The sequence below is a fragment of the Psilocybe cubensis genome (genome assembly GCF_017499595.1).
Source record: "Psilocybe cubensis strain MGC-MH-2018 chromosome Unknown contig1, whole genome shotgun sequence".
NCBI classification, from domain to species: domain Eukaryota; kingdom Fungi; phylum Basidiomycota; class Agaricomycetes; order Agaricales; family Agrocybaceae; genus Psilocybe; species Psilocybe cubensis.
In genome coordinates, this window is record NW_025952839.1 from 65,160 (window position 1) to 86,667 (window position 21,508).

The following is a 21,508-nucleotide window of genomic DNA, read 5'->3' on the forward strand; positions in this document are numbered from 1 at the left end:
CAAACAACCCTATCTGTAACCCCTGCTGATGTCAGAGAGTTAATCTCGTCGGGGGTTAACTCTCCCTTGGTTCGCTGAGAGAATGCACTTGTTCTTCGCACAGCGGTTTTTGCCACCTGACTAGCATCTGGTTGGTGCGTTTTACGGACCAGGGAGGAGGTACCTCTCTTCCGATGAGGAACCTGAGGAGTATCACAGTCTGTCAGTCTATGATCTGACGCAACAGGTGAAATAGTAAAACTTACCTTCAATGACTTATTACCTCCAAATGAGAGTTTGGGCTCTAACGTGGTCGATATCGAGACGTTTGAGGAAGAGGTGGTTATAGGAACACATGGAGAAGAAAGGGCACACAGCGCTATATGCGCAGAAGGCGCCAATGGGCTTATTGACACAGCGGTGTAGAAGGCCGGGTACGGCAGACTGTAGACATATGAAGGGGCATAATGTATATTCTTCACCACAGAGAACACAATCAGTGATTGTTTCAATGATACAAAATATGTCATACCGCGGGTCTAGGCCATACGCTCTGTTCGAGTGCACCTCTGTAGACAGCAGCAGTAAAGCTGTGTGACACCTGCCGTCCAGCGGGTGTACCGCTCTCAATATTGGATTTACTGGGGTATCGGGGTCTTCGTCATAATTGATATATTGCTCCATTTCCCGAAATCCTTCCTCCATCTGCACATCGACGGACACTGGTAGGTCCAGTGGGGAGCCCGAGTCACCAAGCTGATCGTTTTCTACGTCTGTAAGATTAAAGCTGCTGTACGTGGCAGCCATGGCATATTCGGCTGGATCCTCTGAATCGAACCACATATCTTCCTGCGTGTTCAAGATCTCTGACTCCGCCTGCGGTGAAGGTAGAGTTTCATGAAGCTCGGAGGTAGAGGCGTAGCTGTAAGGATGTGTATAGCTGGATGACATGGTTGGTATATTTTGCGATAGCTGTTAATCAAGTAGGGGAGCACAGGAATAAGAAACGACTCAAAGATGAGGAGTGGAAGGGTAGCGTTGATGATGCGGAGTGGCTCAGTCCCTGAGAAAATACGGAGTCTAAAACGAGTTCCTATTAGTGAGTTTAGGCAATCTGCCAGCCTAAAGGATAACTCGTCAACCACAGGAACCCATTGTTTCCTTCTCACATTTCTCACGCGTGCATTATCACAATCCAATCAACGCTCTGCAAGGATGCTTCCTGACACACTGCAGCTAACATGATACAGAAAATTAAAAGCTTTCATCATTCATATGGTGCTCCTACACATATAATTTCCTGTAAAGGTTGATGAGAGTATAGACATATACTGTATACGAAGGATGAACCTCATTGTGATGATCTGATATGACTTTGGTGCATACGCCTCGAGGTAAGGACATTAAACGGAGGATATATCCTAAAATATCAAGAAGAAAAACATACTCCGAAGTTCCAAGCTTCCAAGCACGCGTCTTCTTGTTCAAAATACGTACAGCTGTTGATGTATCAAGGGCAGTAGCTGACCCACAACTCATTTTTAGAACACGCGACGTGTGATATAAGTCGATCCCTTAATTTAGATGCCATTCATCGTTTACGAGACGTATTTCGTTAAATCTATTATAACAACACCTCTGTGAGAGGTAGTGCAAACTTAAAATGAGAGGTTTGATTGAAAATCTACCTGCAATTAGACGCCCACGGACGAGTATTTCAAACCGGAGAACCTCGCTGATCCATCGACATCAGCGCACCTGGCAATACCTCCGCCTTATATCCAATCAAAATCAAGATTGGTAACATGCCTCCTGATCTGCGTCCGATATAAAATAGGCAGGTCCAGTCATTCGGCCTCCGTCTAATGAGCCGCTAGTTTTCTCCCTGCGCACAGACCGTTTCCGATGGGAAACTTCTTCCTGGTTGAGGGTGTGTTCAGGGTTCATTTCACTGAACGCGCCAATAATATTGCATCCCGGAGCGCTCCATCCATGCGCGCTGGCGAAGCATACGAGCGTGTGACATGTCCGCTGAGCTGAGATTCTCGGGACAATAAAAGTATAATGACTTTAATTTTCACCACTCCTCTTGAAGTACCCGTACCTCGGGTCTTATCTAAACGCTTTGCAAGCGCCCAGCTCGCGTCACGGATCTTCATCCGCGCAGGGAAGTTGGTTCCATCTCAGAGACAGTGGACAATAGTTACCCCAGCTTTTTCGGATGTTGAGTAAGACAACCGTCTCATTCTCCCTCTACATTGCGCCTATGGACTAATGGCAGCGCATTTGTGCAATGGGTGGATGTACCAGACATACCTTTCTCTTGTTCCCTGTGAACAAAGCATCCGCAGGGTAGTCGGACCCTTCTCCGACGCCTCGGTGGAGCCACCCAACAAGCCTAGGACGAAAAATCAGAAGATCTATATTCCCAAAGGAGTTGTGGAATACCTCGACCAATGACATGAGAACTTACTCACAGTAATTAGCATCGGACCGAATCTCACATTATCGAGTCATGAGGAAACCCTAACCCACCACATATCTATCCTTGACATGATTTCTGGCGCTGATTAATGTTTCATTGGTGTGCAGGATACCTCGGTGAGCTCCAAGATGTTGACGAAGTCTTTGATGTGCGGCCAAACCCGGATCGGAGAGTAAAATGAATGATCGGCGAGTGGCAATCATTGGCTGCCAGCGCGCAACTGCCATGGACGAGAAGACGGTAAGAAAATGCCCTATCACTTTCAAACGGCACTGACACACCTTGCCATCACGACTCGCCCCTTCCTCCCCACCCTGAAGCACTGTCTGCGGGTTACTTGTCACTCCTCTCGCCGCTCTAAATCGTCCTCCATGACCTGTGCATACTAACAAGATAAACGATGGTAAGTGCTAACACAGCGGCGAAAGCAGTTACTCACGGAATTTAATCTATCCCACAGAACACCATTACCCACTCACTGTGGTCTCTGACGTTCCCCAACCCCAATTTCGATGCACAAGGCCGAAAACATGCTGTCAACGTTGTTCATTATCTCCCACCACACCGTACAATCACCCTCACATCCGTATTGTCCTGGCTTCTGTCTTGTGAGCGGGTTTCTAGGCCTCTTCTGCCCTGTAACCCGGATTCGTTACTCTGTAGTCACTGGGTTTCGGACGAATTTCCGGAAGGACGGAGGTGGATTGGGCAGGGAGACCCTGGATCTCCTATTATTACCTTTCATTGGTCACCGGTACCAAGTGGAATTGGGGAAGGAATAGGTACGTACAGAGTTTATTCTCGACGGGTCCTGCTCATAAACTTCAAGTATCATCATATCTTAGTGAGATGGTCTAGGAGACGTTGAAATAGCCACAGATCACATCTCAGCTGCGTATCCGTTTCCGTGCTGCTCTTGTCTACGTCTCATGGGATTCCGCCGAACCCTTATTACCATATTCAGTACCCTGATGAGCACAGAGCTTTATAATTACATCAGAAGGTTGATTTGAACACAACCCAGGCACCGTGAGTTTTGTGGAATTATTTTCTTCGTTTCGTTGTGTCTCTCGCCTTCAGGAGCCTGCATGCATGCATGCATGTCTCCTTGCATCCTCCAAATCCGCAGCTCCTCTACGGAATCCCGTCTTGTGTCATCACGATAATATCCTTCTCTCACTCGGACTTTGGCACGCGGTTGCTGGTAGTTCTGCGTCCGCTCCATTGGCAGTTGTCCTGTGTTGGAAGGTTATATGTTGTCTTTTCAGGATCACACAGACGGGTTGTACAGGGTGCGTGTCTATGGATTCCATTCCATGTTGTCAACACCTCTTGTATTTGTCCAATATCATTATGTCGGGTATATATAACCATGCAAACGCATGTACAGACTCGTATCCATTTTTCCGACCCTCTGCTTAAATATAAGGGTTTGTAATGGAATAAGTGTAATGGACTCATCATAATATACAACGTATCTTTGTTGTGTACTCTGTTGTGTGCTATAAACCATGGCCCATTGTTGGTCGAGATCAAGGTCTCAAAATAGATGTGTGTGATTGTTCCATCAGCCGAAGTGACAAGTACGGGAGCACTCGAAAAGAAGCACCTATATACACCAATCACACCACTAAAATCTGAGCCCCGTGGCTCTGCACGGGTAACATTTATATCAGCGAGAAAGAGCGCTCGAGTTTTATTTGGTTCAAGAACAATGAGGAATATTTACAACACAAGTGAATTAATCACACAAGTTTAAGAATAGACGTTGTATCCAGTTCCGTAGGGAGGATAAAAAGACACTCTGCACCTCTACGCATCCTCAACCGTACCAACTGGATGCCCTCCCACCATCCTGAAAAGCCCATGTACCGGCGTTCCAAAGCACTGCTGCCAATGCTTAACCACCGTCTATTGGACCAAATACGCTCGTTATCTGTCTATAGCTACATCCCTTTTGCATACCCCCACTAAACTCGAAGCGGGATAACCCCTTCGTTTATACGTAGGATGCGATTGAAACTGGATACACCTAGAGTGTAAGTCACATCCTAGTCCGCGTTTATTGACTTTATATTGACGATGAACTAAGGCAGTCAGTCCACATTCATATGATGACATTAACCACTTCCTGGATCGACAGGACTGCAGGGATCGGGATCTAGAGTTTTAAGCAAATGTATAATCCATACCGGGCATACAGAATTTACCTTGCAGGGTAAGCGAGGGAAGCGAGGGAAGTGCAGGGGACGTGCAGGGGACGTGCGCGGAAGTACATATTAGACATTGCAAATAAATCAGTTTTTCGGAGTGTTTGATGTATCTGCAAGTCGTACCGTATGTTTCTGCCTCTGAAGGACTGTGGGACGTGTTGTATGAACAAAAATCAACCCAATTTTTATTTCGATGGTAGAGTGTCACATGTGACATACACCTTTGACGATGCACCAACGTCAAAAGCGCCATTTTGTCACTCGGACAGTCATTACATCTAGTACTATAGTCTCTGTAAAGTATAACTGGATTAATTTATAGTCAAAAACATATACCATTTGCATGAGAAAGCACATAGAACCACTCAAGATATGTAACCTCTGATGTGGCAACAAAGGCTTATGGCCGACGCAACGAGTATGCCATGTGCCACAACCATGGGCGCTTATTGTATGTTTGTTCAATCCCAACTCTTCTATGGGTCTATTCACTCAGAAAACATCATTAGGTTCAGCGTGACACTTGCACTTCCCGTGCACTTCCTGTGCACTTCCCTGCACTTCCCTGCACTTCCCTGCACTTCCCTTGCACTTCCCAACGGATAATTATGCCTATGCACGTCCAGCGCACTTCCCATGCACTTCCCTGCACTTCCCTGCACTTCCCTGCACTTCCCTGCACTTCCGATTCAAATTCAAGTGTAAAGACCTTTTATTCCTGTTTGACGCAACTCATAGCTATTTTTGGTGTTTGAGATCAGTTGGGCCTTATATGCCTCCGCAAATCCACGTTCGTAAATCATATACTTCCGTTTTATCGATGGATATTGATGAAATGATAACAAAACGAGGGCCTCTTGTTCTAAATCATTTAGATATATCGAATAAGTGCTCAGATGTCGTTCTTGGTAAGAGATTACTCTGCTATTATAATTAACCTTTGTTCAATCCCTTTCAACAGAAATTTATTAAACATCTTATCAATTATTTCGACGAAAATGAACCTTATACATCCAAGAGGAAGCGCTCTCCGAGTGAAGACTCAAGTGAAGAGACAAGAAATCCACCCCTCTATATTAAGGACTCAAAGGGTGACGCTCTTAATTGTTCTTAACTCATTGATCTATAACACTTCTATACAAACAAGGTCGGTTTGTTCGATATACACCCAGTTCCGAAGGCATGAAAAAGCCATTGGGTGAACCGAAGACCGAAGGTATGTAGTAATGCCTTTAAAACTGTGCATTAGATGCATTAACCATGTCATTAGTGGCTCGTGAGATTGTATCCAAGTCGTTTGTTCACCCGCTTCTCCGAAAGCAAACAATCAAAGATACAGGACCTATGATTGCGCCTACCAATGACACGGAACAGCTTCCCATCAACTGGGATGGCTGGCCCGATGGATACATTGAATTAGACCTCTCCCATGCCGAGTTTTCGGCAACTAAACAGTTGATGTATCATTGGGCGTACACCGTATCAGGAGGCTATAAATCCGGGCTCGAAGACCCTAATGCTGATCGTTGGGAGGACGGAAAGCAATCTACACGAAAATGCTGCGGAGTTATTCTGTGCACCAATAAAGATTGCACAATTGTTGTTCGTCCAAACACCAAGGAAACTGCGTTTAAACATCAGGTAAGTCGTGAATTAGATGTGTTCGCATTTCATGTCAATTTACCAAATTTTACCAAATTTTTAGCTCCAAAAAAAATGTGTATGTGGAGCGCGTTTGTACCACGAGAAATGCGAAATACGAGCAACTCTATGGAAGTGGGCTGGTGGTATCCATTATGTTCATCCTGGATTTCATTCCCACCAACGCCTTACACATATCCTTCACATTACTCAAGCAGAAGAATCTCGCTTCATCGAGATTGTAACTGCAAACAAAGACATTGGTCCTCTGGGCTTAATCGTTGGAGTCCCGACAAAAAATGGCCCCGGTGAATCTGTCGCAGACATTTCGGATGTTTATTTGAATCGTGATCGAGTTCAGAAGGATCGCCTCAAGATTTGTGGTCGCTCGTCTCAGACTGCTCAAGCACTCTTCCAGGCCTTTACCGAATTTTCCAAAAAGTTTCCCAACTTTGTAATCCACTCCGAGTTCATGAACGAAGTCGTCATATCTGTTCAAACAGATTTCATGCGCTCGCAACTTGTCAAATTGGATGCCCTTGACGAGGCAGTCAACGGTACAGTCAATGATGCTGCACACGGTTGGTGGAAGGAACGTCAATGGGTCTTGATTATCTCGTCAACCTATTGTCCAGTGCTTCTATGCTGGGTACCCGGAGTCATGTCGTTCAGCAATGGGCAAAGCACTCAGCATTTCAAGTATCATTTCATTGCTGTCTTTCAAAGCATTATTCGCGAAGCAAAGGAGAAGGATATTCCTGTTTCGCACTCAATGTTTGCTGGAGTACGTCACTGAGACATACTAGTATCGTTGGTTCCATCAGTAAATCCGGATTTTCGGAGGTAACTCAACGTATTGTCCTGCCAACCGGATGTAGCATCAAAGTGGGCTGTAGACAGTATAGCGTCATGTGTCATCGGCGGGATGCTCCGTTGAGCTCTGTAGCATTCCAACATTACTACTGCGAGCTTTGGATTTTCCTAGCTATCTCTATGTACGATTCCAGACTTAGGAGAGTTTGATGTCCAATGTGATTGGTCTCAGTAAAGCTCTTCAATCATATCAAGCAATAAAATGTACATTTTTAAAGGCAATTAAGTGTCTATTTACAATGTAGTATCTTGACCCTATTAATGATCCTGACATTCTCGTATGAGATCCTGCCCATTACTAAGAAAGTGTAGAAACAAAGTAGTTATCACTGTGACTCACCTCTACCGTTCGAATATGAATCTGGCCGTTGGCTATAATGGACATCCCTTGGGTCAATATGTGCTCGGGGCTGCCTGAGTCTGCATCCCGAAGTGTCTCCTCCTAGTTATCTTAAGCAAGAGTATCAACTTGAAACTTGAAGAAACAGAAAACTCACGGCTCGTGCTTTGAGCCACTGGTCACCCTCGGTAATCTTGGCTTTAGCCAACGATAGTAACCTTGGGTCCAGGGTGGTCCAGTTAATTTCGTTGAAAAGGGCCAGGATGGCCAGTATCAGCCTGTTCTCGGTCAAAAGGACCATTTTTTGGGTCTGCTCAACTAACTGAGCCATTTCCAAGTCGTATTGCTGTCTTTGAGAAGCAAGTGAGGCGGCCTCTGGGAAAGTTGTAGGATGTATTAGATCTGGGAAAGTAGGGGCCAATACTTCTGCTTCGATTCGTAAAATTTCCTCATAGCTGATGATTTGCATGGTGTGTGATACGCTCACTTTGTCGTAGTTGGAATTCAAGCTGAAAACAAACTTCGCGGGTATAAAAATTCTTCAGGGGTTCTGTATACGTAAAACAAAGTTCTATAGATTTTTCTAGGCTAGTCTAAGAAGATGCCTATCTAACTGAATGCGGGAGGAGCGCGCGTAGTGGTGGCAAGCAAAAGAGTGATTATTGAGAATGCGTACTACATGGCGCGGTCGTGAAAGTTGAAACTTATTGAGACTATGTGGCAGTTGCAGCACTCTCACCAAAGGCGCATTTGCCGACCCAGAGTCGCCATTGCAAGGCTTGTGCGAGGGCACGTTCGCAGCGACCAATTTCACGAGGTGGGAGACCAGATAACCTTGCCCAAGCACGGTTAGAATAACACTTTTCTTGTGAAAATTTGGAGGCCAGGATGAGGGATGCCAGAAAGGCTCTACGGGGACACAGGAGGGGAGATGGCAAAGAAAGGGTGGTGGAAAGAGGAGCCGTTGAGACCTGCACATCTACGCTGGACAGAGAGTCTTGTGGATAGATGCACGATTCAGCCAGATCTTGTGAACCAGAATCGGCAACACGGAATGTTTGCATAGAATTGTCAATGAAATTATTGATGATGTTGATCTTGCCGGAGTTCTCAAGAGCAGTAAGCTCAGCATCCATCGCCAGCTCTTCTGGGGTAGCTTTCTGAATACTGCTTTTGGGCTGAGCATAAGAGCGAATGCCGATGTTTTCCTCTTGCAAAATCTGTGGGACCTTGGGACGAATGGATTCTAGATAACATAGTGCTATCTGCAGTACGTTTTTAGATGTCCTTGAGTGGCGAAGGACTTTATAAACAAAAGACTTGAGGGGTAATATCTGATCGGATTTGGTGCCCGAGGCAAGCAAGAGGGTCGGGGAAGGGTTATGGCCGGATATGGAGGGATGACTGTTGTGTGGATGTATTGGATGTGTATGAGACGCTATGGATTGCAAATCGGAAGAGATCTGCTTGGAAGTTGGACGGGAATGAGTAGGAGGAAAAGAGCTACCCCCTACTTTGGCGGGGGGTAGGAACACGGAAGGAATATCCTGAGGGTGCCAGATCTCGGACAAGGTGCTGACAGCTTGATCTGCAATGGAATTTAAAAAATAAAGTGAGTATCTCCGGCAAGGTGGGCGCTAATTGAGGACAGGACGGACCGGCAAGCCTTGAAAAAAATTTTTGTTTAGAAGAAGAGGCGCTCTGGGAAGAATCCTTTGGAATTTGCGCAGTGGTGGGTGGAATAGATGAGTGAGAACAACTTGATTCTGCAGAAATGAGACGGATGGAGGGGTATTCAGTAGGTAATGATACAGAGGCATGGCAGGTATGGATTGTGGGAGAGAGGCCAATGCTTTCCTCTTGCAAATTTTGGGAACCTTGGGACGAATGGCTTCGAGATAACATAGTGCTGTCTGCAGTATGTTTCCAGATGTCCTCAATCCTCAAAGGACTTCAGTGGGTAGAAATAGGGAGGGAATGTCTTGAGGGCGCCAGATCTCAGATAAGGTGCTGACAGCTTAATCTGCAATGGAATTGAAAAAATAAAGTGAGTATCTCCGGCAAGATGGGCGCTAATTGAGGACAGGACGGACCGACAAGACTGGAGGCGAATTTTTGTTTAGAGGAAGAGGCACTCTGGGAAGAATCCTTTGGAGTTTGGGCGGTGGTGAGCGGAAGATGAGCGAGAACGACTTGATTCTGCAGAGATGAGATGGATGGAGGGATATGCAGTAGGTGACGATGATACAGTGTGAGAAAGCGGGACTGGTGAGAAGCGGCTGTTGATATTGATCCGAGTCGTCTTTGTGTACAACGAGGCCGGCGTGTTGGGTGATAATTTGAGTGGCAATGTGCATTAGGGATTGAAAACTTTGTGGGTTTCCTGAGGTGGATATGTTATGATGACAGGGCCAAATAGAGTTCTTTGTCAAAATATTTGTTTAATCGGAACTCGGTGCTAGTGGAATGACTGTTATGTGTAGTAAGGCTTCGCCTTGCCTTCTCGCCCATCTGAGGGACCAGATCAACCAGGGAGCGTATTTGATTCAATGGTAAAATTCCACCCATAATGGTGTTATCTGTACGTTGACTTCGTTTTAATTTATACATGCCGGTTATTGGCTCTGGGTAAGGTCCACGGATCGCAGAACCTAGAGACTGTGGCTGATTTAAAACCTCAAAACGTTGGACGTATGCGAGAAATCTTCCAGTAATATCGGGAGACACAGTACTGGGTGTCTCTCCGACAATGCGAAAAATAATACGAATGTCGACGACAGAATGGCCTACAATATTGGCTGGTCAACGGGGTTCGGAAAAAAGTCACAAAGAAGTACTACCTTGAAGCCCGCTGCGAGGCCACTCCTCAGATTCATCCACGTTTATGATTGCTGAATCGAAGTATCCAAAAGGATGTTTGTTAGATGGCGGATATGCATTAAGTGTGACTGCCTCCAGGATCTCATGAGGGTATTGGTACGCAGTCGACTGTATACGGACCTTATGCCATACCTCAAGTTTTGAATACGGCAACGGACAACCGGGAGGAGAAACACGCCTGCCAGTTATCCCCTTGATGTGATAACCTCGAGAATTGGTCTGTCTCGGATTTGATTCCTTATTGATGAGTGACACATAATCGGCAATTGCTGGTCGTAGGTCGGGAATTTTAAAAATGCTCGCAACCTCGTCGATATGCAATCTTTTGGAACTAGCATCCCTAGATAAATGGGCAACAACGTTTTTGCTGCAAGAAAATGTTCTGTAGGGGACTGGGCCTTCCAATACGCCACGCTCATAGAGACTAGCTTTGTAGAAGTAATCCACAATGCGATTGGACTTTGCTGATTGAAAGGTTGTCATCGGCATGATTGTTGAAAGAAGTTCTGACGTTGTGTCCATCACAACCTCGCCGTTTTCCTCCCCCTCATCCCCCTCCTCCTGCTCCTCCTCATCCGTAATTGTTGCAGAGTGTATAGCCCGAAAATCAATCCTCATTTCTCGTATAGCTGTAAACAAATCGAAATTGCGCAATTTGTCACGACGATCAAGGTATCGACAAACTTGAGGCTCGTATCTTTGATTATTGCTGGAACTGGAAGGGGCTTTGACCACCTCGATATGTGCATGCTCTGTCGTGTCTGCAGACCATTGGATTGCACATCCATTTAGTCTAATTGCGTGTACTACACTTTGCAAAAACTCGAGTTTTGGAATATAGAAATTATCGATTGGGTTGTTTTTTTTTACCTCGACGTGCTCCCGCGTCAAGGATGGCTTGTTTATTGGCATGGAAATCTTGCAGTGCCTGCTCAATTCTGAGACACATTGCCTCGGAGATTGTTTGAGATTGTGCGAGATACCGAAAGTCCATCAGAGACCGGATGGCTAAGATAAAGGGTGTACTGACTGTGTCTGCAATGAGAGCAACAATGTATCGCTGAACGTCCCGATGTTCCCTACCGGTCACTTGTTTCAAGGAAGAAATCCCTTCCTTGAAGTGTCGGAAACCAGTGCGGTGCTGTAAAATCGAAAATCGAAAATCCAATTCGGAACCTCCGACTGCAGCAATGCACCATTTTGCATCATGATCCCAGAACATCTTGTGCCAGTGATGAAGGGGTTCAGGCGTAAGGAATGCAGAAGGATCAGACAAGGGCCAATCTCTCCAAAACGGTAGGTGAACCCCATTGAGACGGTGCTTTTTGCTTTCTTTTAGATATGGTTCGAGATGATTAGGGGGCTTAACATTGTTGATGGCCATGATGGTGTTGATTGTATGATCTGCAGTTCGGGAAGGGTGGCGAAAGGAATCCCCAAACGTCTCGTATTGTGCCAACGTCACAGAGGATGTGGATCCTGCGACGCAAGCCGCCAGAGCAGATTCTGGAGTATCAACGATAAGGGCAGCAAGCGGTGTAAAGCAGAAACGATTATTCCCCAATGCATCTGCCATGGTGGTTCCCACCCTCGCAGTTTGTTTGACCGATTCTAGAGCAATGTCCATGCACTGGTGATATAGCCGTGCTGCCATCATCCCATTCACAGCTTTGGAGCGATGAAGAAACTTTGGTATGGGAAGAAGAACAAAAAGAAGGAATAAATGATTTGACGATTTGTTTCTAACGTTCATCATTATGTTGGCAATGCTGATAAGGCCAGGGTAGGCGACACGGCCTCCGGTCATGTTGGAAATGTTGGTTTTATCCGTGGAAATAATAGGAGGTATAAGTGTTGCTCCTTTTGGGAGCTGGTCCTTGGGAACCTTGTTATACTGTCGTCAAACTTGGACAAAGGCATTGCTACTAACCTGCATAAAATGCGCAATGTCACCGCTAAACCACTCAGTGTATACCCGCATCATCTCGTTGCACTTGTCGAAGAGCTTGAATGGGCTAAAGTGCATGCTATCTTGGAGCAAGGGACTGATGAGAAGCGCCTTGATACATTCCAATCCATCGCGGTAAAAAAGCGTTAGCTGATTTTTGCTTGGTATTTCTGGTATGATCGTTTGACTCTTCCACTGCGGACCAGAGGGAAGGATCTCTGCCCGGTTGCGTAGATCTTTTGCCGACTTGTAGGACAAGTTGAGTTTTTTTATCTATACGGGATCGACTCAGCTGAAATAAATAATGATGGGAATGTACGCTCAATTACCAGTTCAAGTTTCAAAAAATCATTCAGCATTCCTACGCTCATGTCAGAGCGAAGTAGGAACAGGGAGAGCTCCCATTCATCTTTCGAGGCAAAAGGATAGTACAAATTTTCCGCCCGCTGGGGTTCGAATTGATCCTGTTTGAGCTGATCCATGAATGTAAGGCCTGTTCCAAATGCTCTTCCAGCCCCGTTATAATCCTCCTTCACGTACGGATAGTTGTATTTTGATGCCTTGGGGGGTGGGTCATCTTCCATCTCTGATGACGCGCCAAGAAAATTGTCGATATAGTCCACTTCCATAAAATTACCAATTTCGGGAGAAGGGTCTCGAGATACGGGGGTTGCTGATCTAGATGTAGAGCTTGAACGATTGGACTGAAAATGCATAACGTTCTCATATTGAAAACGACATGCCGATTTTGGTTGATTGATGTGATTTTGGACATCTGCATGCTTAGCGAATGGCTTGTTGCATCGAGGACAACGCACACAGATTTCCTGAGTTCTCTTGCCCTTGCCCTTTCCCATGTTGAAACAACGACTCATACAAAAGCGAAGATACGAAAAAAAAACTGATAATGTAATGTTCAGTAACGTGCAGTGGGTCTATAAATGTTATCTGATTATGTCTCCGTTAATACAAACAAATTTCACATGGGTTAGTATTCAACCAATCCGTAGTACAATCCAAGGAGGGCTTCGGAAGAGCTTTACTGTATATACGCACCAGAACAAAGACACTAACACATTTTTTGAAGTGGGTGGAAGAAGCATCAACAAACGTAAGTTAGTTGATTTCATTGACCTTGATGATAAATTCAAACGCACAGCAGTTACAGTAAAGCCAGAAGCTTTCATCCCAGCGAGAATTTGCGTATTGGTCTGGCGATACGAGCAGCACACAACTACAGATAATAAAACAATCGTCATTATGTTACAGGACATACACGCCTTTCAGTACTAAATAAAACATGGCATGTATGTAAATCAAGATGTGTGTCAATGTGTTGTACAATATCAAAGTCGCCGTCGTTTAGAAGGCGGAACAGACTCTGATTCTGATGAAGAGATAAGCATTTGCGACGTAAAGGCATAATCAAACACACGTACTCGGATTTGTGCTCTCCAGCTTGACTTTCATGCCATCCAGATACAGTTTATCCCTCACACTCGTACCAAGTTCCAGAATCTCCTTGGGAGTTCCTAGTTTGTGACGTGGTTAGTGAATATCCAAAGGCAGACACTGGTCCACCTACTCAATTGCGTTGAGGAATCCGCACAGGCATCACAGTCAATGAGAGTGATTACGGGTAACTTGAGCATCTTTGGGACCGAGGAACGAGGAAGCTGGTCGATACTGCGACATATAACCTTGTTCAATTCTCCGCTGCAGACGCCCTGAAGCTGGACAAAAAGCAAACTGGTGTCGGTACAGCAAGGGGCACCACCAATGTTGTTATGTTTGGCTTCTGCGTCGTAGGCTAGAATCATACGGGCATAGCGGCAAAGTATCATTTCATGGAACTTTTCTGTCGCCATGATATTTTGTGCATCCTTGTTTTTGTCCGTCTCAATCATGTAGTGGATGGACTTCGTGCGATGACATAGCCACTCTAGAATAGCCAAGGCTTCGCCACGGGCAAAGATGCACGCCTTGCGCTCTTCGTCGCTCAGGCTGTTGGTATCCCACCGCATCCATGCGTCTAACTGTGCCGAAGTCTTGGTGGAGAACATCTGATCGGGATTTCGATAGGTCTCGTAGTCGAGCGCATTTGCCAAGATCATGCACACGCACAGAGCTATCAAGCTCGAGTATCCGGACTGCGTACTGTAGAATGGGACATGGTACATTTCATAAAAATCTGAGAGAAAATAGAAGAAAAGAATCAGATATCTTGTAGGAAACGGTAAAAAACCTCATACCTTCTGGGTCGCTGTCACCTTCAACCAAAACCTTGTAGAACCAATGTATGGTTTGCTGCAGGAAAAATCGGGACGTTGAATGATTCGTATTCGTTGCCCTGTATCCAGCGGTAAAACAGTGAATGATTCCTGTCAGGGTTTCTTCGAAGGAAGTGGAGGAGTAAAAATGTCCGCCACGGCAAACCACTGAGGAGATAGAATACGCCATATGTAGAGTATTCGGTCTCATGAAGCTGTTTTTCAAAGTAGCGTCAATATAATCAAATGGGTAGGACATTCAAAAATCACATACAGTTCTGACTGGTTATCGAGAACAATCGCCTCGTAAATCCAGTCTTGGTGGTGCGTTTCCCCGTAATCCAGCTTGTCTCCCAGAAATACACGGCGGTCAGAAGAAAGGTCAACATCCAACCGTCTGGGATACATGATAATCCACAGCTTCAGTCCATGAAGAGGTTGGATGAAGGAACAGAAACCATTGGCATCGATATGGATATCTGAAAATGCCCCCTCTGTAGCTACGAGTCCCCATGACATATCACCAAATGGGACGGGGGTACTATACTTCCAGCTACCAGATGTAGCCCGAAGAGCAGCCGCCTCAGTACTCAAGTCAAAAGAGTGAGCGCCTGCATGAGGTAAAGGGATGTCGAGGGCATTGAGGATCTTTCCTCTTTTGCCTTTCATCCTCGCTGCTTCCATGACCTGAGAGAGGGACCCACGCTTAATCCTCTCGATGGGGTTAGACGACATGGTCGACATATCTGTTACGGCCATTAGCATGAGACGCAGAAAGAAAAATCAAAACATCGAAGAGGAAACACACCTTGGATTGACCTGGTGCTCGTCATATCACCCATATGGCGACGTACCTGGCTGTAGAACTCGTCGGAGCAAGTTGAAATAGACTCCTCTTGAGAAGGAGACATAAGGACGACGTTCCTTTCAGAGAAAGACTCCATCAGATACATGGATTTCGTGGTGCTGCGGTCAAATACCGCAAAACATGATTCTTCGGGACGTGCTATGTGCAATGGAACTCCATCGACGTAGTCACTCTCGACCAATTCCAGAACCCTTTCAACACGATCCACGTCGGCTTGACTCTTGTTTGGAGAATAAATAAATGACGAAAAAATCAATATCGAGAATGACTTACATGGGCAACAACGCAGAAACTTTTAAGTTGGCCACGACCGTTGTAGGTGGACCAAACTTTGGTGCCATACACCTTCTCCGGAGTGCTGACGACATCAAGGGTGGTGTTGCTGTCGTACAGATCGACATCAATACACAGGTCGTCGTCCGAATCAAATGTGTCGGTAGCCTGCGTCGGCTTGCGTTTGGGAGGCCGCTTGGAAAGGCCCTGCCGGCCCTTCCCTTTCCCTTTCTGAGAGGAGTCAGCCGTGGTGTTTTTGCTCCTGTTTATCTGGGAAACAGGAGGAATCCTCAAAATAAGAGGAGCAGGAGGTGCGTTCTCCCCCTCCTTTTCGCCTTGGCTGTCTTCCAATGTATTCCTCTCCATGTCTGAGGAATCATTGTTTTGCTCTGGGCCTACCCCCTCTCCATCGACCGACATTCTGTCCTCCTGGACTGGTGGAACATCCCCTTGCCCCTGCTTCTCGGTCTCATTGTCCGACGAACTGTCGTCTGGCCTTTCCTCCTCACCATCTTCTGACATTCGGTTCTCCTCGTCGGGTCGTTCTCCGTCTTGCCCCTGCTTTTCGCCCTCGTGAACTTCCGACATACGATTTGCCTCGTCAGAAGACCCTTCAGCTCCTTGTCCAGCCCCGCCGTCTCCCAAATTTTCTGGACCATTGGTATGTGGACCATCCTCCATTTGATGGTCGACATCAGCTTGCTCCGGATCGACGTTCATCTCACAATCCCCTGCAGTTGAGGGCCCAGTATTCTCAGTCTGAAGTAGACCAGATCCAATATCATCACTCCGCGGCAAACCAGGTTGCTCGTCCGTGGGCACATCCTTGCCAGCCACCGAAGATGTGTCTTCCGGAGGCTGTATATCTGAGGTAGGGACCGTATTGTCCCCGTTCTCCTGTTGACCCATGCTGACATCCTTGCCAGCCACTGAAGACGTGTCTTCCGGAGGCTGTATATTTGAGGTAGGGACCGTATTGTCCCCGTTCTCCCGTTGACCCATGCTGACCATTTCCGTCGTGTCCACTTCGTGATCATCGTCACCCTCCGCGTCTGCGTCGGACCCTTCACAGGTGGTTTTTTCACCATGATGGGAAACGGTCTGAAGTTGAGCTGTTTTAAACGGATTTAAATCATGTAATTGACGCAGACTTTGCTTATAACTTACCGTGTGGTTCAGTGCTGCGCCTTGCTAGGTTAGAATTTGCTGTAACCTCGGCGCTGCTCGTTGACGCTGGCCAATTATTAGTTTAAATTGTTATTTTGTTACAGTACGTAGAACACACATATGAAAAAGTGAAACGCGGGATCTTGTGCAATTACCCGCTCGCATTCCATCCAGCAGTCTGAGATAACAAGTTTATATAAGGCTGACTGGATGTCGCAATTTTGCGCTGCAATGATTTTCCAAATTTCCATCTCCACTTCACGCAGAACACGGGGGCGACAATTACCGAGCGCTTTTGAGGCCTAAAGGAGTGCGTTAATCCAAGTTAAACTGGGAGGATGTGGATACACCTACTTTAAGCAGCTGCTCCCGGTCACATTTCTTAGAATACCAAGATTTATTCACAAAAAGAAGGATGGGGGATATGAAAAGGGCGACATGCAGAGGAATTTTTAAATGAGATGGCGTGACCTCTGAGAGGAACAACGCAGCATCAGGATGGCCGCTTGCACTAGGGTATGTTGAGCAGATTGTATCAATGAATAGAGGAAAGAAAACTTACTAGAGATTTGCAAGAGTAGCCGTGTCCGTTGGAATGTCTGGTAGAACGTGTTCATCGTCCTTCATACCGCGCATTCCTGACAAGATTTGGTAGTGTAGCGAGGCACAGTACACATTCCCGATTATTTTCCCCACAACACCCTTGAAGTGGTTACGCGCCAGACAGAGTAATAGCGTTGATTCCGAGGGCCCGCCCTGGGTGAAAGCGGATGACGGCGTGTCACTGATAGAAGGGGTGTTGATGTTTCTGTGCGACTTAGAGTCGGCTCTGAGGATGCGCTTCCTGGCAGAGCAGAGCATTGCCGGCCAGTCCTTCAAGTCATCTACAAGCTACAATAATTGTTTGAAAATTAAGAATTAACATTGAGTGACTTCATGATCGCATACCTTGAACCGTGAAAATATTTCCTTAGTTCTTGTGCTGGCCTGTATTTCATTCAGGGGCACGGTCACCGGCAACGATGGTCCAAAGGCTGCTGGCCACAACGCTACGAGATCGAGTAGACGGTATGCTGCAAATAAGCTACCCGCCTGCTCCCATGTAGCCGAGGTTACGCAGGGTGTCTCTACGATGCTGTTCTGAAGGGCAGCCAAGCTTTGCCTATACTTGATGGCCGCTCGCATGCTCGATGATGAAACATCGTAATTCAAAAAGGTGAAGTCCTCATATCGTCGGAGGAAATCCACCATCCTCTACAGAAACTTGATATTAGTACCATAAATGGCAATCCAATTAAGACCTACGCGGAGTGGGTGCGACTCTGGCAACATGTTTTCCAGAGTCTGACGAACGACCTGCGTTTCGAAGGGAAACGCCAGAATTTCTTCAGCTTGGAGTCGGGCAACGGGGGAAATCTTCTGGGCTTGCACTACAAAACTTCAACGTCTCACCCTGCATTCTATTTCTTTGGGTACTTACTTTTTTTTGTGTGTTTTTTTCTGGTGTCTCAAATTTTCAACTAGATGAATTTTAACTGAACGAAAACTATTATAGAGTGTCTAGAGTATTGTCTATGTCTATTTTATTAGAATGTATGTTAAATCTATGGGGAGGGGTACTACGCTATGACGAACGGAAAGAAAAACAATCAAGTTGGAAACACGCTATTTCCGGAGCGATTCTTTAGGGTAGGTTTCCCGTCCTGAAGTCACGAGTTGGTTAAAAAAACGCCCCCTTACATCAGGCTGATGTAAGGGGGCGTTTTTTTAACCAACTCGTGACTTCAGGACGGGAAACCTACCCTAAAGAATCGCTCCGGAAATAGCGTGTTTCTCACCATATGTTTTCTCTTTCCGTTCATCATAGCGTCTTATCATAGTAATAGGTTGTGTAGTATCTAAAAATAAATTATCACAAGTTAAGATGATAAATTAAGTGAGATGAACATCGATTAACAGTCTTTAAGACCCACAATGTCTAGTTATAAACGCAGACGACTTGACAGCCTAGGCAACCGCACAGTGTGTACTAATCCAACCCTCCATCTAATCACTAACTTCAGGGAAATTTAATTATGATCTCAAAAAATCAGGACATTAATCCCTTCATAGACATTGAAGCAGCGGTTTCCGATGATGATGAAAGTTCGGAAGAGCTTGATTATGAAGGGGGCCAACTACGTATGTTCCAATAATTTACATATATTCTGCTCAATATGTACTGATGCTAATGGGTTCTGACATACAGTGAATGATAACGATGAATACTCTGAGGATGAGGAACGTGTTGCACACTCTCGGCTATATCATGCCATGCAAAATACAGATAACGCTGATGAATGGAGCGATTTGTTGCCCATGCTTCTGCCTTCACGCATGAAAATTCGTCCTGACAATGATATAGAGCCATCTAGTTCACGAGAACTTATACAGAAATATGGCAATCCCCAACCAGGAGGACTTGGTGATAATAATTATATGCCTTCCGCGACTGATATCATGTATGAAATAGGTTGCAAGGTACGCAAAAATAATATAAGTCTTCAGTCAGCATTTATTGATCACCTTACGAGTGATAGGTTGGACGCGAAAAGGCCGTCGCTTTCAAAATTATGCAGATGTCAACGAACCCTACATTTCCCATCATCCTTGCCCGGTCTGTCTTCGCTCAATCCTCAATTCCTGGGAGAATCTACGTCGAGGCGCCATCAATGCAACATGCGCATACGTTAGCCTGCCTCGTTAGAGAGCTTAATCCGACACATTTAGTTAGGCTATCCTCGGAGAGATGTATGGAGATCCTATCTCATCCCCCACCCTCACGCCCTGAAGACCAATCGTGGGTCAAGGTTGCTGGAAAGCGTAAGGCTTGGACGACCTACGCAAATGCTACCGGCCTTGTGTTCACATTCCAGGGTCGGAAAAGTGTTGTTCTTATCCCCAGACCTCCGGACAACATCAAGAAATCGCACCTCGACAGGATATTCCAGGATGGATTTATTATCACGGATTTCGACGCCATCGATCTCAAATATCTTTCCAATGTCCTCCCAACATCGTCCGAGTTGGAGCAATTTCGCGAGTGTCCATTTGTAACGACGGAGACCTTAGCGCAAGCCTCGAAAGCCATCTCCATGACTCGACTGAAACGATATGATCGAGTCAAAATTATTGGTGGAGAATACTTAGGTCTTTTTGGAACGGTCAAGAGTGTTTCTGACGCTGAGGTGGAAGTGCACATCCCCTCCCAAGGTATAACACAAGCAGTTGCACTACACGATCTACGTGCAGCTTTCCAGATAGGCGATAGTGTTGAAGTCGTTGAAGGGGATCACAAAGATCTCCATGGATGGGTGTCAGACTTTGATGGAAGATCTGTTTGTATTATCGCCCCAGAGCACGAACGCGAAGTAGGTGAACTGTCATTCTCTTTGTCTCAGTAGTGTTCAACACATTTTTCAGGTCATTGTGCCCATCCACACAGTCATATTCTACGTCCCCCCTGCCCATGCTACTCTTCGCCCGCGAAAGCGTCATTCGTCAAAGCTTGGAGAAAGAGACCACAACGACGTCTATATAGGTTTGAGTGTCATCGTTGTCGGGAATAATACATTCAAGGGGTACTATGGCATCGTTAAAAGCACTACCCCCGACGGCTTTGCAGACGTTGAGCTGGAAGCTCGTAACCAGAGGGTGGAACGTATTAAAATATCACATTTAATTATACAGTATGTGGTTTCACTTGATTCGTTGACTGTCAGGTGCTTACTGACATTGTTTCAAGCAACCGAGAACATATAAATTCCGCTCAAGACCCCGGGCCTTCTGGTGGAGCAACTCCAATGCCGTCCACAGTAGCAAGTTTTCTGTCTCCTGCATGGAATCCGTATTCAGCAATACCTGTACACTCGGCGGTGGAAATCGCAGAACTACCCTCAACCGTCGCTCACTGGCTAGATACGAAATACGATAAGCTGAAAGGATTACGATTAAAAGTCGTAGACAAATCCAAGGGCGACCATCAAGTGGCGATGGAACTTCTCAGCCTTACCGACGATACTGCCCACCTAGCATTACTGGGACGTACACTGACATTACCGAAATCAGTGTTGTTTCCAATTCATCCTGTAAAAAAGGACGACTTCGTTACACCGCTTGAGGGCGATTCAATGGGGATTATATTCAGGATACGATCAATAGACAAGGATATTTGCGTTGTACATAAATATCCCGTTACTCGTATGAAACGCGGTGATACATTCCCAACTTTTCCGACAACATCTTTGATTCAAATCTTCCCCCCGTCCCGTGGTGTCAAAGTTGTAAATATGTAGGGTGCAGCATTACTTGTATTTCGAACACGGACTTGTAGACATATACGGGTTTTATGTCATTCTATTTAAGTGTATTTCGGCAATCAACAGTGCTAATGGTTCGTAATGTGTTGATCGTCTTGAACTTAAGCCACCACCACCACACCAAATTGTTGCCTATCTTTATCATGAACCATTCCAATAGCAACAACGCTTCGCAACCTCAAAGTCGCCGCCTCCCTAGCATACCCGAAGAGG

General features: G+C 45.9%; 7 protein-coding genes across 7 annotated transcripts; 2 read left to right on the forward strand and 5 right to left on the reverse strand.

Moving 5' to 3' along the window:
• Positions 1–202: 202 nt before the first annotated feature.
• Positions 203–930, reverse strand: JR316_0013404 (uncharacterized protein; the record flags this gene model as incomplete). The annotated part of the gene is made up of 3 exons (XM_047899013.1): positions 203–214; positions 246–423; positions 512–930. The coding sequence occupies 3 exons, from the start codon at positions 928–930 to the stop codon at positions 203–205; spliced, it is 609 nt and encodes a 202-aa protein (XP_047741866.1).
• Positions 931–5,859: 4,929 nt separating this feature from the next.
• Positions 5,860–7,114, forward strand: JR316_0013405 (uncharacterized protein; the record flags this gene model as incomplete). Its single annotated transcript, XM_047899014.1, has 3 exons — positions 5,860–5,893; positions 5,948–6,318; positions 6,383–7,114. 3 exons carry the CDS (start codon positions 5,860–5,862, stop codon positions 7,112–7,114), a joined length of 1,137 nt encoding a protein of 378 aa, XP_047741867.1.
• A 335-nt stretch (positions 7,115–7,449) lies between these two features.
• Positions 7,450–8,000, reverse strand: JR316_0013406 (uncharacterized protein; the record flags this gene model as incomplete). Its single annotated transcript, XM_047899015.1, has 3 exons — positions 7,450–7,479; positions 7,532–7,633; positions 7,689–8,000. The coding sequence occupies 3 exons, from the start codon at positions 7,998–8,000 to the stop codon at positions 7,450–7,452; spliced, it is 444 nt and encodes a 147-aa protein (XP_047741868.1).
• A 244-nt stretch (positions 8,001–8,244) lies between these two features.
• JR316_0013407 (G1/S-specific cyclin pas1) lies at positions 8,245–9,351 on the reverse strand (the record flags this gene model as incomplete). The annotated part of the gene is made up of 3 exons (XM_047899016.1): positions 8,245–9,119; positions 9,190–9,197; positions 9,344–9,351. 3 exons carry the CDS (start codon positions 9,349–9,351, stop codon positions 8,245–8,247), a joined length of 891 nt encoding a protein of 296 aa, XP_047741869.1.
• Positions 9,352–9,467: 116 nt separating this feature from the next.
• Positions 9,468–9,888, reverse strand: JR316_0013408 (uncharacterized protein; the record flags this gene model as incomplete). Its single annotated transcript, XM_047899017.1, has 2 exons — positions 9,468–9,554; positions 9,625–9,888. The coding sequence occupies 2 exons, from the start codon at positions 9,886–9,888 to the stop codon at positions 9,468–9,470; spliced, it is 351 nt and encodes a 116-aa protein (XP_047741870.1).
• A 40-nt stretch (positions 9,889–9,928) lies between these two features.
• On the reverse strand, positions 9,929–18,269 carry JR316_0013409 (uncharacterized protein; the record flags this gene model as incomplete). The annotated part of the gene is made up of 18 exons (XM_047899018.1): positions 9,929–10,317; positions 10,372–11,172; positions 11,282–12,098; positions 12,159–12,305; positions 12,342–12,632; positions 12,689–13,037; positions 13,795–13,891; positions 13,945–14,550; positions 14,612–14,844; positions 14,904–15,375; positions 15,438–15,717; positions 15,771–16,882; positions 16,938–17,003; positions 17,056–17,239; positions 17,292–17,448; positions 17,500–17,828; positions 17,886–18,191; positions 18,243–18,269. The coding sequence occupies 18 exons, from the start codon at positions 18,267–18,269 to the stop codon at positions 9,929–9,931; spliced, it is 6,663 nt and encodes a 2,220-aa protein (XP_047741871.1).
• Positions 18,270–18,911: 642 nt separating this feature from the next.
• Positions 18,912–21,271, forward strand: JR316_0013410 (Transcription elongation factor SPT5; the record flags this gene model as incomplete). Its single annotated transcript, XM_047899019.1, has 6 exons — positions 18,912–18,959; positions 19,031–19,118; positions 19,186–19,457; positions 19,517–20,347; positions 20,400–20,665; positions 20,722–21,271. The coding sequence occupies 6 exons, from the start codon at positions 18,912–18,914 to the stop codon at positions 21,269–21,271; spliced, it is 2,055 nt and encodes a 684-aa protein (XP_047741872.1).
• Between the last annotated feature and the right edge of the window lie 237 nt (positions 21,272–21,508).